The sequence below is a fragment of the Pleurodeles waltl genome, chromosome 3_1 (assembly GCF_031143425.1).
Source record: "Pleurodeles waltl isolate 20211129_DDA chromosome 3_1, aPleWal1.hap1.20221129, whole genome shotgun sequence".
NCBI lineage: Eukaryota > Metazoa > Chordata > Amphibia > Caudata > Salamandridae > Pleurodeles > Pleurodeles waltl.
Genome location: NC_090440.1, coordinates 1,782,558,188 through 1,782,575,656, shown reverse-complemented (window position 1 = coordinate 1,782,575,656; position 17,469 = coordinate 1,782,558,188). Strand labels below are relative to the sequence as shown.

Below are 17,469 nucleotides of genomic sequence, written 5' to 3'. Positions count from 1 at the left end.
AGTAAAGCAGGCTTTTGCTGCCTGCCTGGGTACTGTGATGGATTGGATGAGAATCAATAACCTGCAGTGTAATAGATTTACATAAACCTAGCCAAAAGGCAACAGAGCACTATATAGGGAGACAGGCAAAGATGCAATGAGTGAATGATTAAAGGTGATGCTGGAATCTGGGAATTAAGTTAGACTGTTAAATTTCGTCATGATGTAGTGTACTTAGAGGTGTGCCTTCAACTCTTCCCTAAATTGGAGTAGCGTGTCCTGATGGATACAGGAATTTCGTTCCAGAAGCATACTTTTTTGCACTTCTTCGTCTCCAGTCTGATGTTGTCCAGGAAGCTGGTCTGCAGAGAACAAAATGAATTGGCTTGAAAAGAAAGGGTGCTAGTTGTGATGCCACAGTAACTGATGCAGCTGATTTTAAACACAAAGTAGGATGGCTAAGGAAACCAGTGGAGTTCATCTGAGTTGAGGGAGTAAAGCATTTATATTTATTGATGACGTTGATTAGGCATACTGTTAATTGCGGCTTGCTCTTAAAGTGGACTAATGTTGAATCTGTGAGGCTGTGGAGCAGGGCGCTGCCACCATCCCTTGACAAACGTATGAGAGCTTGAACAGAAATTTTGAAATCACTTCCTGGGAGGAATGGTTTCACATTCTATAGGAGAGAGAACTGGCACCAGACAGTCTTGATTTTCTTGGCGATGTGTTCCTTGAGGGTCAGGCCTGTTTCCAAGGTGAATCCACATTACTTACCATTGTGTGAAAATTTAAGTTCAGATCCATCCAGGGTCATGGCCTTGAGCCAGGTTTGGGATACTCTTGCAAATAGGTCCTTCGCTTCATCTCTCATCTCTGTGAGACATGGATGCAGCATGTATGTTTAAACTACATATGTTTGTTAGTGTGAGGTTGGAGTACCTGTGCTGTGCTTGACTCTTTCAGTCCAGGAATCCATTTTAAATACCTTTATCTAGCGAGCAAGCAACCCATATTTATGGCACTGGCAGAAACTTTACGACGCCATAGGCTGGTAGACAACTCTCCCTAGGCATGCAACAGATGAAAGGCCTGTCCTGCAGGTATAAGAGGTGACATTGTACACCACTCCAAATTATATCCGAGCTATGGGTAGCAATTGGATCCTCAGGCTACACTCATGATCGTCGTGTGAGCTTAAGTCCAAAACAAAATCCAACCAGAGGCTTCAAGGGTACATGCCCACACGAGTCATGGAACATCCATTTAAGGGTAGAAGTAGTACAGGTATGGAAAATTTGTAGTTTACATTATAAAAATATAAAAGAATATTCACGACAAAAAATAATCTGGGTGGGCCAACTAACTATTTTTCACCACTGTTTGTGCTATTCATGCAGCTGTTTCTTTGATCCACATTCATTGTTTGGTTTGTCTAAGGAAATCTTTTGTTTGGTAAAGTTGTAAAATCTTTTTATTATAGAGAGAGCAACAAGGCAAATTATTTGTTTCATGTTTAATGGGTTTATGCTTGACAAGTTTTCCTTTTTGTATACTCAATACTTGCTTTCTCTCTTTATTGATACTTTCTTTCTGGATTGGAAAGGAAAAGGTATGGAATGCCACAATTTGCATGTATTTGTCTGGGTCCATAACTGTTTCAGTTTATATATTTTTTACTATTTAAAAAAAATACTGTAAAGTAGCTTGGCTGAAAATGGATTTTGAACTTTTTCACAAATCACACTGCAAATAGCCATGCATAACTGAATACTGTAATGCAGTTCCTGGTCAATGCAAACTATATTATCTTGCTATCTTAGAGCAACCGTGAAGGAAAACTGCATCAGACAAATGTATGTTTCAGGTTCATAGCAATATTGAAGAAAAGTGGGTAAGACAAATAGCAGTATTAAAAGCAAGACTTTTTAATTAGTTCAGGAAATGTTTAATTTTAGCTTCTAAACTTCTTTCTTTTAGGAAAACGGTGCATTTTCTTTTCTTTTTCAGTGAGTCAATTAACATGCATTTTTTCACTGTTACATATTAAATTGCATTATCTGTCTTGAATTAGTTAAAACTCAGTAAGACATCATCCTCTTATGTGGTTGCTTTCAGATAGTTGAGTATGCTGGTGAGGTCTGCAAGAGAGAGGTTTAAAGGATGACCATTGTGGGATGCAGTGTGGAGTGGAAGGTGTTAGAAGATAGTTAGGCTTGGTGTTGTCAATGTGCTGTTAGAGCTTCTAATAACACACCGATATATGGACACTGAAATAGATGCCATGGTTCTCCAACATTAATCCCAGGATCTAGGAGGAGACCCAAACCTGAGAGAGCAATAGTGCACAGCTCCTGTCTCTGCCAGCACCAAACTGATGGTCCTTTTTATTTTGGGGGGGGAGTGTGTATCATTTTTGGAAACTAGATTACATTCTGTGGTCAGTAATCCAAGTCATTGATCTTTTGTCCCCGCTTCAGAGTGAAAACTGTTTACCTTAATTTGGACTTTGCTCTTCATGATTCTAAACCTTCATGAAGTATTGTTTTTTTTTTTTTTTTTTGATGTGATGGACTGCAACATACTATCCAAATTCGTTCATAAGGAGAATCCAGTTCACTCCACCTATATTTGTTAATGTGCCAACACTTTACTGTGTTAGCAGTCTGATGCTAACCTACTGCCAAAAGCTATTTAATTTATGATACGAGAAAAACACAAAATGCATATTTGAGTTCAGCTTAATATATTCAAGGCATTTGAATGGGAATGGTGCAGAGGCATTAATGAGTAGAATACAGATGTGATTTATATTTTAATCAGTCAATCAGAATTTGTGGAGCGCACTACTCGCCTGTAAGGGTCTCATGGCGCTGGGGGGGCTGTGAGGGGATGAGGTGGGTTGGTCCTCTATGCTACAGTCAAAGAGCCAGGTCTTAAGGTCCTCCCTGAATTCAGGTAACAATGATGACTGCCTGAGGTGAAGAAGCAAGGTGTTCCAGCTTTGTGCCACGAAGTAGGTGAAGGATCTTCCTCCAGCCGAGGTCTTCTGTATGGGGGTACAGTGGCTAGTGCTTGTTGAGCTGAGAGGTCTAGCAGGGGAGTAGAAGGTGATGCGGTTTTGAGGTAGGTTAGTGGGTCCTAGGTCATGGAGAGCATTGTATGTGTGGACGAGGAGTTTGAAGTTGATTCTTTTCTCGCCGGGATCTAGTCGAGGTCTCTTAGCTGTCTGGTGATGTGTTTGCGATGGGGGACATCCAGGATGAGTATGGTGGAGGCGTTTTGGATGTGCTGTAGTTTCTTCAGGTTCTTCTGGGTGGTGCCGGTGTAGAGGGCATTTAGTTCAGTGTGTCTGATAATGCAAATATTGTGTCTAATAATGCAACTATTTGAGAGTTAAATTCATATATCTGCTCTGTCCCACCCTCATCTAATACCACAGTCCTTTAATTAAATAAGAGAGCCAATTTTATCATGAGGCCCAAGAATTGAAAAACATGGGCAACTGCCGGGGAAGATTGCTGCTTTCTAGAGCGGCTCCCACAATGCACCAGTTTAATCCCCACACATCTGTCCTGTCATCCGACCCGTAGTGCAGCCAAGCCTAAAATTTGAAGGCGCCACCACATTGGGTATTGTTGGACTTTTGCTTTTGCAGGGTCATCCCCAGACTTTTTTGCCTCCTGCCTCCTATATTTTTCTGACATGTTGCTGTTGGCTTTTCAACTCTGAGCACTTTACCACTGCTAACCAGTGCTAAAGTGCATATGCTCTCCTGTTTAAATTGTATGTAAGTGGTTCATCCATGATTGGCATATTTGAATTACTAGTAAGTCCCTAGTAATGTGCACTAGAGGTGCCAGGGCCTGTAAATCAAATGCTACTAGTGGGCCTGCAGCACTGGTTGTGCCACCCACATGAGTAGCTCTGTAATCATGTCTCAGACCTGCCACTGCAGTGTCTGTATGTGTATTCTTACACTGTAAATTCGACTTGGCAAGTGTACCCACTTGCCAGGCCTAAACCTTCCCTTTTCTTACATGTAAGGCACCCCTAAGGTAGGCCCTAGGTAGCCCCAAGGGCAGGGTGCAGTGTATGGATAAGGTAGGACATATAGTAATGTGGTTTATATGTCCTGACAGTGAAATACTGCCAATTTCGTTTTCACTGTTGCAAGGTCTGTCTCTCTCTCATAGGATAATATGGGGGCTACCTTTAAATATGATTAAAGTGTAGATTCCCCTAGAGAGTAGATGGACATGTGGAGTTTGGGATCCCTGAACTCACAATTTAAAAATACATCTTTTAGTAAAGTTGATTTTAAGATTGTGCGTTTGGAAATGCCACTTTTAGAAAGTGAGCATTTTCTTGCTTAAACCATTCTGTGACTCTGCCTTGTTTGTGGATTCCCTGTCTGGGTCAGTTTGACAGTTGGGTTGTTTTTCACCTCACACCAGACAGTGACACAAAGGGAGCTGGGGTGTGATCTGCATTTCCTGATTAGCCATCTCTGCTAGGAGGGAGGGGTGGAGTGGTCACTCTCATCTGAAAGGACTGTGCCTGCCTCTGACAATGCTGTCTCCAGCCCCCTGGTGTGTGTCTGAGGCCTTGCCTGGGCAAGGCAGGATTTCACAAGAAGGTGTGAGTCCCCTTTGAAGAAAGGTGACTTCAAAGACTAAAATGGGTATAAGAAGGGCACCCAAACTTACAAACTTTAGAAACACTTCTGGAATCAAGGGGAACCTCTGCCTGGAGAAGAGCTGATCGCTGAGGAACAAGTGCTGCCCTGCCTGTGACTGTGCTTTGTGGAGCTTTCCTGCAGTGCTGCTTCTGCCAGAGTAAGAGGGCAAAGACTGGACTTTGTGTGCCTTCCATCTTGAAGAAGAAATCTCCAAGGGCTTGATGTAGAGCTTGCCTCCTGTTGTTGAAGTCTCAGGGATAGCAAAGACTTCTTCCTGCCAGCACCTGGAGTCTCTGGAGAGACCCCTACTCTGCTCTGTGGTGCCCTTCCAGTTCCTGGGACCCTGAAAGGAGAGGCTGGCAGCCTAAGGACAAAAATACACGCACCGAGCGCCGTGCGGAGAAAAGATCGACGCGAATCCGATCGCGGCTGAGAAAACGACGCGACGCCGGCTCCGCAGCTGAGAAACGACGCCGTAGGAAACGCGACCGGAGAATCGACGCCCGGAGCAGGAGAAACGACGCGCAGCATCGCTGACGAAGGCTGAGAGATCGCAACCTGCGCCGCGGGACTTTCGGACCGTCGCGTGGCGGGCTTTTTCGACGCGCATCGCCGTGCCGAGTTGTTTTCGACGCATATAACCGTGCAGGGTTATTTTCGACGCACACCGCCCGTGCGGGGTTATTTTTGACGCAAACCAGGTACATTTACACGCTAGCAGCGCTAGTGTGTTGTTACAACTACCTAAAGACTCTTTTTATTTTAAACCTTTAAAAAATCATAACTTGACTTGTGTATGTTGGATTTTTGTCGTTTTGGTCTTGTTTTGTCTAGATAAATATTTCCTATTTTTCTAAACTGGTGTTGTGTCATTTTGTAGTGTTTTCATTAAGTTACTGTGTGTGTTGGTACAAATACTTTACGCCCAGCACTCTGAGGTTAAGCCTACTGCTCTGCCAAGCTACCAAGGGGGTAAGCAGGGGTTAGCTGAGGGTGATTCTCTTTTATCCTAACTAGAGTGAGGGTCCTTGCTTGAACAGGGGGTAACCTGACTGTCAACCAAAGACCCCATTTCTAACATTGGTGACCAGCGGTCGGGATTTGGACTTGTATTTGTACTTGACATACAGTAAATAAGTGTACACTACTGTTTTGATCTCAGACCACTACGTGACCACATACTACTTGTCTTGTGATTCTGCTTTTTGTTCTCTGATGTCCTCCTGGAAGTATTGATGATATTTTTGGACTTTGTTTTTTGGTTGTGAAGCCTTTGCAGAAATGGAAGTCAATTTCTGGCACCTATCTATGTATAAAAAGTGGCAGCTTAAAGCATTCTGCATGGAAAGGGGACTGGCTGTGAACAAGGAATCCAGAAGGGAGGATCTTGAGTCAGCCCTGTTTCAGGATGAATTGAAACGTTGTCAGGCAACACCACCAAATGAGTCTGAGGAGGATAACTACTCTGAGGAGGAGGACTACTCCAAAGAGGAGGGCAGTGGCCCTGAGGAGGGAACAGAAAGAGATGATAGGCTCCTAGCTCGAATCCGGAGTCTGGAAGAGCTTAAGAGGGCCGAGGAGAAGAGAGCCTTAGTCCTGGCAGAAAAGAGGAGGGACTTAGAGATTAAAAAAATGATTTATGCTTACGAGCTTAAATTGAAAGAGCTGGAAGTCATGAGGGCTGAGTCCAGCTGGAATGGTGGCAGCAACAATTGTATATCCAGTGATGCTGCAGAAGTACACATGCCCAGAGAGGTGGTGCCCTACTTGAAGGAGGGAGTTAACACACGCCAGGAGGTTCAGGGGTATGAGGTAGCTCCAGTGATGCACAGGGTCCCTAAGGTGGATTGGGGAACTGGCATGGGGAGTCATATTCCTACTGGTGGGAGGGACACTCTACTGACTCTAGTTGAGAGTGACAGGGAGAGGGGTTCCCCCCAGGTAGAAGTCCTGGTTATGGAGTGTGAAGACCTCCCAGAAGAGTGTGGGTTGAGTGTCAGGGACAGTCAGGTACTGTCTCACCAGTCTCAGGAGGGTGATGTGGGGTGCTTTTCCAAAGCAGAGTCACTGGATGGTTGGGTGAAGGGTACTTTGGTTAATTCATGTGAGGGGCTGAGTGATGTAATTGCTGGAGAGCATATGTCTAGTCCTTATTTTCCAGAGCTATGCCAACACCAGGTGGAGTGTGAGTTCTCTGACCCCAGGGAGCTTACAATGGAGGCAGACTTCTGGGTGAGTACCAGAGAGTCTGAAGAGGCATTTGGGGGTGCTCCTGAGAGGAGTGGTCTAGGTAGTTCCCAACCAGGTGAGGTAGGGAAGGATTGTAGTGTCCCAGGTAGGTCCCAGTGTAGTGGGATGGGTGAGGGACCCCATGTCCAGTCTCAGAGGAGAGGGAATGGGGATGGGTTGAGGCCCAAGGTGCCCGAGATCCGGTCCCAGGTCCTGGAGGGTTCCCTGCGGGAACACCAGGAGGGGAGCCTAGCCTGTACCATAGGGCCATCTGTTGAGGGAGACCCCACAGTGTCAGGAGAACTTGGGGGGGCGGCTGTAGCCAGCGTCCCACCAGTTCTGGTGTCTGGCAGTACCACTCCTAGTGAGGGGGTGCAGAAGTCCAGACAGAGGGTTGAGAGGGGGTTGCGGACCCCAGTGGAGAACCTGGAGGGTCAGGGGTCAGCTCTGAGAGCAGAGCCCCCCATGAATGACCTTGGTGAGACCATTTCTGGGCTGGGGGGAATCCAGACTCTGTCACATGGGCAGAGGTCAGGAGACCTGCGCCAGCCAGACTCTTGTGTGGCCCTTCGGGACAGTGTGTCCCTTGAGGGGGGTAAGTGTGCCCCCCTGGAAGTCCTGGTGTGCCAGGCAATGGTTCAACCGCAGGGTGGTGACTCTGGGTTGAATGATCAGGTTCAGGGGGTAAACTCTGACCTGATGGGGGGTAAGTGTGCTCCCAAGGAAGTCCTGGTGTGCCAGGCAGTGGTTCAACCGCAGGGTGGTGACCCTGGGTTGGATGACCAGGTTCAGAGGGTAAACTCTGACCTGGTAGGGGGTAGGTATGCCCCCCAGGAAGTCCTGGTTTGCCAGGCAGTGATCCAGTCTGTGGGTACAGACCCTGGATTGGGAGGCCAGGTTAAGGGTGTCCCCCCTGACCTGGAGGAAGGGGCTACTGCTAACAGTGCCCCTACCATGTTGTCTTCTGGGGGGGCCACTCCTAGTTGGGTGGTTCAGGACCCCAGAGGAGAGGGCAGGGGGAGGGAAGCCTCACCCCTGGCCCTGGTCCAACCTGAAGGTACAGACCCCAGGTTGGAGGATCAGTTGCAGGTTAACATCCCTGCACTGATGGAAGAATTGTGCAGGACTGCTTCTACAAGCACCCTGACAGTTTTTGACTCTGGGGGTGCCGCTTCTGTAGGGAGGTTACAGAGCCCCAGAGGGGAGGACCAGGGTCAGGTTGTCATCCCTGACCTGGTGGAAGAGAGAGTGGTCAAAGGGTGCCAGGCACCTGGGGCTACCACCCCCCACTCTCCACAGTCACAGTGGTTAGAGAGGCCTGAAGTCGGGCTCTCATCCCTGACAGTTGTCTGGGGCCACTGTGGCTTGCTGTCCTGGTGGACAGAGTTGCCCCTGGGGGGGGGAGGACGAGAGTCACACCCCGGGGGTGGAGTGGGCAACACCACTGTGTTGGCCCTGGTGGTACTATCTGCCCATTGCAATACATCTGTGAGCAAAGTAAAGTTAGGTGTTGCACAGATGGTGTCTGTAGATGTGGAGAAGGGTTCCCCATGGGTTAGCTTAGTGGGCCCTGAGAGTATGGACAGAGGGATCCAACTGGAGTCAGGAAGGCGTAGAACTGGAACATGCCCCTGCTGTTGTGGGCCTGGGTCCCTGTTCTATCGCCCCAATCAGGGAAGTACATCAAGGTATTGATTGTTCTCCCCTGGCTTTAGGCTGGTAGGGGGTCGTGTTGGACTTTTGCTTTTGCAGGGTCATCCCCAGACTTTTTTGCCTCCTGCCTCCTATATTTTTCTGACATGTTGCTGTTGGCTTTTCAACTCTGAGCACTTTACCACTGCTAACCAGTGCTAAAGTGCATATGCTCTCCTGTTTAAATTGTATGTAAGTGGTTCATCCATGATTGGCATATTTGAATTACTAGTAAGTCCCTAGTAATGTGCACTAGAGGTGCCAGGGCCTGTAAATCAAATGCTACTAGTGGGCCTGCAGCACTGGTTGTGCCACCCACATGAGTAGCTCTGTAATCATGTCTCAGACCTGCCACTGCAGTGTCTGTATGTGTATTCTTACACTGTAAATTCGACTTGGCAAGTGTACCCACTTGCCAGGCCTAAACCTTCCCTTTTCTTACATGTAAGGCACCCCTAAGGTAGGCCCTAGGTAGCCCCAAGGGCAGGGTGCAGTGTATGGATAAGGTAGGACATATAGTAATGTGGTTTATATGTCCTGACAGTGAAATACTGCCAATTTCGTTTTCACTGTTGCAAGGTCTGTCTCTCTCTCATAGGATAATATGGGGGCTACCTTTAAATATGATTAAAGTGTAGATTCCCCTAGAGAGTAGATGGACATGTGGAGTTTGGGATCCCTGAACTCACAATTTAAAAATACATCTTTTAGTAAAGTTGATTTTAAGATTGTGCGTTTGGAAATGCCACTTTTAGAAAGTGAGCATTTTCTTGCTTAAACCATTCTGTGACTCTGCCTTGTTTGTGGATTCCCTGTCTGGGTCAGTTTGACAGTTGGGTTGTTTTTCACCTCACACCAGACAGTGACACAAAGGGAGCTGGGGTGTGATCTGCATTTCCTGATTAGCCATCTCTGCTAGGAGGGAGGGGTGGAGTGGTCACTCTCATCTGAAAGGACTGTGCCTGCCTCTGACAATGCTGTCTCCAGCCCCCTGGTGTGTGTCTGAGGCCTTGCCTGGGCAAGGCAGGATTTCACAAGAAGGTGTGAGTCCCCTTTGAAGAAAGGTGACTTCAAAGACTAAAATGGGTATAAGAAGGGCACCCAAACTTACAAACTTTAGAAACACTTCTGGAATCAAGGGGAACCTCTGCCTGGAGAAGAGCTGATCGCTGAGGAACAAGTGCTGCCCTGCCTGTGACTGTGCTTTGTGGAGCTTTCCTGCAGTGCTGCTTCTGCCAGAGTAAGAGGGCAAAGACTGGACTTTGTGTGCCTTCCATCTTGAAGAAGAAATCTCCAAGGGCTTGATGTAGAGCTTGCCTCCTGTTGTTGAAGTCTCAGGGATAGCAAAGACTTCTTCCTGCCAGCACCTGGAGTCTCTGGAGAGACCCCTACTCTGCTCTGTGGTGCCCTTCCAGTTCCTGGGACCCTGAAAGGAGAGGCTGGCAGCCTAAGGACAAAAATACACGCACCGAGCGCCGTGCGGAGAAAAGATCGACGCGAATCCGATCGCGGCTGAGAAAACGACGCGACGCCGGCTCCGCAGCTGAGAAACGACGCCGTAGGAAACGCGACCGGAGAATCGACGCCCGGAGCAGGAGAAACGACGCGCAGCATCGCTGACGAAGGCTGAGAGATCGCAACCTGCGCCGCGGGACTTTCGGACCGTCGCGTGGCGGGCTTTTTCGACGCGCATCGCCGTGCCGAGTTGTTTTCGACGCATATAACCGTGCAGGGTTATTTTCGACGCACACCGCCCGTGCGGGGTTATTTTTGACGCAAACCAGGTACATTTACACGCTAGCAGCGCTAGTGTGTTGTTACAACTACCTAAAGACTCTTTTTATTTTAAACCTTTAAAAAATCATAACTTGACTTGTGTATGTTGGATTTTTGTCGTTTTGGTCTTGTTTTGTCTAGATAAATATTTCCTATTTTTCTAAACTGGTGTTGTGTCATTTTGTAGTGTTTTCATTAAGTTACTGTGTGTGTTGGTACAAATACTTTACGCCCAGCACTCTGAGGTTAAGCCTACTGCTCTGCCAAGCTACCAAGGGGGTAAGCAGGGGTTAGCTGAGGGTGATTCTCTTTTATCCTAACTAGAGTGAGGGTCCTTGCTTGAACAGGGGGTAACCTGACTGTCAACCAAAGACCCCATTTCTAACAGGTATCATAAGAACTGACTGCGTGGCTTAGCCTGAAGAATGAGCCATGGCCTGCTCAGCAGATGGAGCTGCGGCCTTGCATGCAGGACGGAGGGCAACTGTGAACCGAGCAAGGAGGCGAGGCCAGAGGACCCAAAGGCTCACCCAAACACTGAAGGTACGAGCCGCAGTGTATGGTGGTCCCCTCCCTGACTCACTGCAACGCAGATTGAGAACAACTTGCCCAGTTGCAGTTGGCAGTGAGAAGGCAGCAACCCGCTGATCAAACCGGGCCTCGCGTGGTTGCCAACAACAACAACTATGATTGCCATCCAGAGTGTTGATCGGCAAGCAGTAACGCACATTTGGTGAGGGCAGCCCTCTTTCCATCTGCCCATCGAACCATCGAACCATCGACAACCTCTGGTGCTGAAGGACGCCACTGAGAACCCTTCATTAAGGCCAGAGGGAGCTTCAGGGAAATATAGGCGATGGCAGCCTTCTTTGACAAACCATATTGTGGGCTGCTATCTGTGTAATCATGGGCCTCGCTTGCTATGCCCTAAGGGTTATTGCTGTTAGCGCCTTGACTTTTCATCCGTTTGCTGCCACCTGAGAGCACAATCATTTTAAAAACGCCTTGGCTACGTGTGAATTTGGAGGCCCTGATTGCCTTGCTTGGCTTTTTGGGACATATTGCAGCACCCTAACCCACCTTAGTGCCTCCTGCAGTCACTGACTCAGGGTTGGGTATTTCATGCTGCAATTTGAATAAAACAGCTATTGGACTCACTCTGAGACCTCACGTTTTGGAGGCGCAACTCATCATAGCTTTCATCGCTAAGCTCTTACAGATTCAAGAGAGGATCAGAGGAGCTCTAGAGGTAAACATCTGCCCCCTGTGTTGGGACTCGGGAAACGGACATTGTTGATAGTTGTATACTCCAAGTGCAATGAGCGGTGAGGTGCATTGTCCCACGGCTGGGATCAAGAATCCTGCGGAGGGCTGGGAAAGCAGGAATGAGAAACAAATAGGCCTTCGGGTTAATCTTAACTATCCCCTGGCAGACGGCGTGTTTTACTGAGGCAGCCCACCGTCTGGCTTCCATCTTTACTAAGCCTTGCAAATGATCACTACCCTCTTATAACCAAAAACAATGACTGGTGGTAAAGGGGCCCATAATACCCACCAAACTGGTGAAATAAGCAGTACCCAAGGATCCAGCTGACAAGACAAGGGTTCACAAAATGCAGCTCTCTGCGAAATAGTTGCTCCCAGAGGAGTGGTCTCTTATGCTTCATGACATTATGGAGGCAATCCAGGGGGTTCATACTTCTTTGGAGTACAAAATTGACATGGTATCAACAGAGGTCACAATAGTCAGAGTGGACCTCCGCAACATGGGAGCCAGACTGACGGAAGTAGAGGACTCCATCAACACTCTCAAAACAGACAATGTGACCCTGAAATCCCAGGTCAATGAACTGAGAGCCATCACAAGAGCTTTGGAGGACTTAGTGGAGGTCTTTGAGGGCTGCTCCAGGTGCAACAACATTTGTATTATTTGGGTCCCTGTGCGATCAGAGTGTCCAATGGTGGATCATACTAAAAATGTTTCAACCTAGAAGCCTCTCACACTATACTTCGGTGGCGCTTGCCCACTGGATTCCTGGCACCCGGCCAGACGGAGTGTACCTCCTCACCCCTAAATAGCACAGATTTTAAACTACCAGGACCATGATGTCATCTTGCAAACAGCTCAGAGTGCTCCACCACTTACCTACAAAAATGCTGTCATCGCCTTCTTTCCAGGCTTTATATTAAAAGTTTTAAGATGGATGCACAGCTTTCTAGAAGATAAGAAAGCTTGAGAGATCGGGAGATAAAATACTCAATGATTTTCCCAGTCAGGGCTGAGATTAGCTCCAAATCATGACCCCTGTGGGGACAGAAGCAGTGTGAAAATGACCCATCCAAGCCACAAGAAACTGAAGCTTTGCAACGACATCCTAACACCTCACCAGAACAGACATCCTAATTCGGAGCCACACAAATTCCTGTTGCAGGAGGCCCATGAGGTCACTGCCATTTTGCTTCTTGGCTAGACCCACCGGAGAAATTATAAATTAAAAACCACATAAAAGGTCCGGATAGAAGTATCTTGACGTCATAGGAAAAATGGAGGGGTCTCTCACGGATCCCTTATGGCAAAATATTGCCCCAATAATTTTTGTTTGGCCGATCCGCGGATACATGATCTGCTCAGCCTGACACCCAGTGTAAAATCGCAAAGGATCCCCAGTTCTGTAGGACAGTGGAAAAAAACATGCACCCACTCACATAGGAGAAACCCCTGCCGTGCACAGTCAGGCCGTGCGCGACAGTGGTTCTATTAATGTATGGTAATTGTATTCTACTTTACGTTTAAAAAAAATAAAAAAACATAGAAATTCACTAAAAAAACAAAGGTTACAGGAACCTTACAGTTAGGGTCACGTTTTACACACACAAAGCCATAGAAATTGATTGGTTATAGTTATACTTATTTGAAGAAAGTATAACTCGTGCTGTTAAGTAACTTTAGGCCACAAGTTGTAGTTACTTAACATAAGTTTAACTATACCTGCTGAATTTCTATAGTTTAGTGTGTATAAAATGTGACCCCCAACTATAACCTCCCTTTAAGCTTTGTTTTTTTTTTAGTGAATTTTATTATATATATATATATATATATATATATATAACAGGTTCCTTCTATGCTCAACTTTATCTTGGCTTGGATGTGTTCTCTTTTACGTCTTTACCCCTGTTTACCTTGGAACTGATTTGTTTGGTATCTGTCTTAGTATCCACCTGCAGAGTTAAAGGTTTTTGGTCTCATGGAGTTATTGGAAATGTCAGCGTGCTATCAGTCAGTATCCTCGCAATATGAATCCATCGGAATAGTTATGTTCTGATGGATTGTGACCAAAAAATGTGAAAAGGCCTCTGTACTAAGTAGACAGTATTTACTAACTTATTTTGTTTGACCCATATGTATAGCTTATTGATTTATTTGAAAAATATCATTCTCAGTTTAAACTAATTTCAGTTATTTTTTAATAAAATGTGTGGTATGTTTTTTATGTTTAGATCCAAATCAGGCTCTGCGACTCTGTTTGGGCAACACCGCAGTTGGTGCACAGTATGGTGCCATTTCTGCTTTAAGTATCAACAATGACTGTTCAAGATTACTATGTGGCTTTGCAAAAGGACAGGTATACCAGACTCTTTCAAATAATATACCTATTTGTGAAGAATAAGTATTAAACTCAAAACTCTATGCTTTTTCCTCTAAATGTTGTGTGCTTTAATGTGTCCGCAAAGCTGCCTTACTCTCAATCTTAAGTCTCTTCATGATCATTTCTAAAATTAAAGTGCACTCAGTGAGTGATTTTCGAGTCATCTGTATTGAAGTTTCTTTAATACCTCATTGTTTTCTTACCAACCCATATTGATTGATTGTTTAGTATTCATTTATTTCAACTTGTATTTCACTGATCTATGGTTGTAAAAGGAACATATTACTCATCATCAACCGCTGGAGAACAGTCAGTTGAGATTTCGCTCCCTGGCCCATAACATTTTAAAAGCACATCATAACATGGTTTACAGTGCCCTCTAACTATGTGCTAAGCTCTATAAATACAATCACACAGTAATATGATCAAGTTCTATCTGCTGTATCTCGGAGAACAACAACGAAGCTGTCTGGATCGTGTGTGTAAATGTTGTAGGGAAGTAGCGACCAAGACAATGGTGGTGAATGTTACCAGATTGCTGCACAGAAAGACAGAGTGACTGGATGCATGGGTGTCTGTAACCTTTTTGTATAACAAGAGTTATTTCCGAGTAATGAAAAACATCCTGATCTATTGTTAATAAATCCTGTAAATTTTTCGCCAATAATCGCATTACTCAGGATAACAAGAATGATCATGCTCTGAAGGTTTGACCAGATTGAATAGCAGCAATAATATCCTAAATGCTTACTCAATATAAAAATGTCCTAAAATAAGCCATGAAATCCTCTGATTTCCATCACCAAGGAAATAACACCAGCGATACCTCTGCATAACTCTATGTAAGTTATTTTTCCAATAGAAGCTTTCAAATACACTTAAGATATGCAACATATTTGTCTTGAAATAACAGCTTAATAGTTTCTGGAAATACACACATTTTGCTATAAAATACATTTTGTTTATTGAAGGTATACATGTTCTACTTTTATGTCTAAAAACGTATCAATTTCTGTGGGAAAACAATTGTTTTGCCTCAAATACCAGATTTCATTTTTAGTAAATATGAGTTTTAACACCAAATATCAGCTTTTACACACCAATAAGGATTACCTCAGTATGTCAGAAATGATCACCATTATGCCACGTGTTGTCACCATTATGCATGGAATGGCCTCCAGTCTATCAAGAGTCAGCCAGATCAAGGATGGCTGTAGTTATCCAGGAATGAGATCTTTAGGAAAAGATGCCATAATAGATGACGAAAAATCACCCTTCTGTCCAGATCACTTATATATAGGAATTGGCATGTGTTTTATCCTCAGATCTCCTGGGTATCTCTGATGGAACCAAGTAAACCTATTAGTCCCAGATGTCAGGAATAGCCACTGCAGAAGCATACTGCTTGCAAAGGAGGGCAACCACCTTAGGCAAACTAAGCCAAACATACAACAAAACACAGACCAAGGCACGTAAATGAGCCTGATATGTACGTACGTGTGAGCATGTGCACATATTCTACATCCATCCTTCCACATGTGAGGTACATTACTCCCTAAGCATACAGAGTGGGCCTGAATTCAGACCTATAACCGCTTGGCTTTTGTTCTCAATATGGAGAACTCTCATTGCAGGTTGTGAACCGGTGGTCTGGATCTTAACAACACTTCCTCATGCAGTGGACAAAGAGGCAGCACAATCCAGCCCCTTACCCTCTGAATGGCACACTGCCCTGGGCTTCAAAAATGTGTTCTGCTACTGACCGCTCACAGGATTCTCATAGCAGACCCTTGGCCTAGATGGCCATACGAAGATGGTGTTTAGGATGTTAAATGAGTGGTTTTGGGAGAGGTGTGTGGAGGGAAATTGTGACTGAAATGGAGATTGAAGTCTGTGCCAGGTAGTGAACGGTATACCTGATGGCGACATGGCTTAACTGCAAGCAAGGGAAAGAGGAACTGGGCATGCGAAAGAAGTATTCAACAGATTCCTCAGTTTGAAAGAAACACAGCAGCAGATTCAGCTACACAATAAGTAGAAAAAGGTTCCCCAAAAGCGCCCATAATTAAGACTGCTGAGTTGAGTCAGTTTCTTGACGACATCATAGAGCCTGCTAACATTTCATCATTACAGTGCACCCTTAGCAAATGTAACATATGGTATCATATATCAGCATCCATAAAGCAGTAAATATAATGAGCGAAACTTGCACATGCCAAGCCAGGCAATACAATTTACACCTAATGAGCCTGTAGATATGCCTGCTCTCTAGCTAGGGTGAGGATGTTAAATGTGGAGCTACAAAGTATGCATTACAACAATAAGGGTGTTGTTCACATTAACATTAATATACATTGAACAAATTATTTGACGTTCCTCTGTATGCTCCTCCTTATTCCCACCCTGTGGGTAGGATAGCCTCCGCCACCTATAACCGAACTTGATTCTTCACAATTGCATTAAGACAAAGTGAACAATTGTGTGGCATTGAAGCAGCTAGTGTGGACTATAAGGTGTTTAACATGAACATTTCAAACACCATGAATGTAGATTGATGCCTACATTTGTAAAACTGGATGCACTATGCTTGTGGGAAAGTGCCCTCTTTCTGGCATGGTTACCGCCACTTTTTGCCTATTGTCGGTATGCCTTGACTGTGTTCACTGGGATCCTGCTAACCAGGCATGTTTGGTATCAACCATGTCGAAATCATACCCCAATACTGTTGCCAGTATTGGACGTATGATTCCATGCACTGTGGGTGCTCCTTAAAGGACCCCCAGCATTGCTCCTACCAGTTTTCTGGGCAGCCCATGCTGCTGCCAACCCTCAGACAGGTTTCTGCCCTCCTCCTGCTTAATAAGCTCAAGCCCAGGAAGGCAGAACAAAGGATTTCCTTTTGGAAATAGGTGTTAAAAGGTTTGGTAGGGGTAACCTCCCCAAGCCACTGGTAGTATGCTTTGAAGGGCACGTTTTGTGCCGTCCTGCACTGGCGCGAAACTGGACAATGGAAAGTGGAGTGACCACTCCCCTGTCCATCACCACTCCAGGTGTGGTACCCAGAGCTCCTCCAGAGGGTCCCTTGATTCTGTCATCTTGAATCCAAGGTGGGCCAGAGGCCTCTGGGAGCACCTGAGTGGCCAGGTCAGTCAGGTGACGTCTGAGCCCCCTCCTGATAGGTGGTCACCTGGCTAGGTGCCCAATCCCCCTTCCAGGGCTATTTAGGGTGGGTCCTCAGATTCGGCTTGCAAGATTCCAGCAGGACTCCTCTGCAACCTGTACATCGACTTGGAACTGCTACTGGACCCTCCAGGAACCGACAATCTGCATCCACGACAAAGACTCTGCTTGCAACATTGTTTCCACAACTCCTTCCAGCTTCTGCAACATTTCCCCGGCTGTGAATCCTCTGAGGGCAGCAAGTCTTCAGCCTGCAGGAGAATGAAGAAGGAATCTTTCTTGGAG

At 45.8% G+C, this 17,469-nt stretch overlaps 1 protein-coding gene across 3 annotated transcripts in view; it reads left to right on the top strand.

Moving 5' to 3' along the window:
• The window catches only part of VPS8 (VPS8 subunit of CORVET complex), a 1,496,959-nt gene that overhangs the window by 221,322 nt on the left and 1,258,168 nt on the right, over positions 1-17,469 (top strand). For all 3 annotated transcript variants that reach the window (XM_069225817.1, XM_069225815.1, XM_069225816.1), the window contains exon 7: positions 13,856-13,980. In XM_069225817.1, coding sequence (XP_069081918.1) covers positions 13,856-13,980 — 125 coding nt within the window. The remainder of the gene's footprint in view (positions 1-13,855; positions 13,981-17,469) is intronic.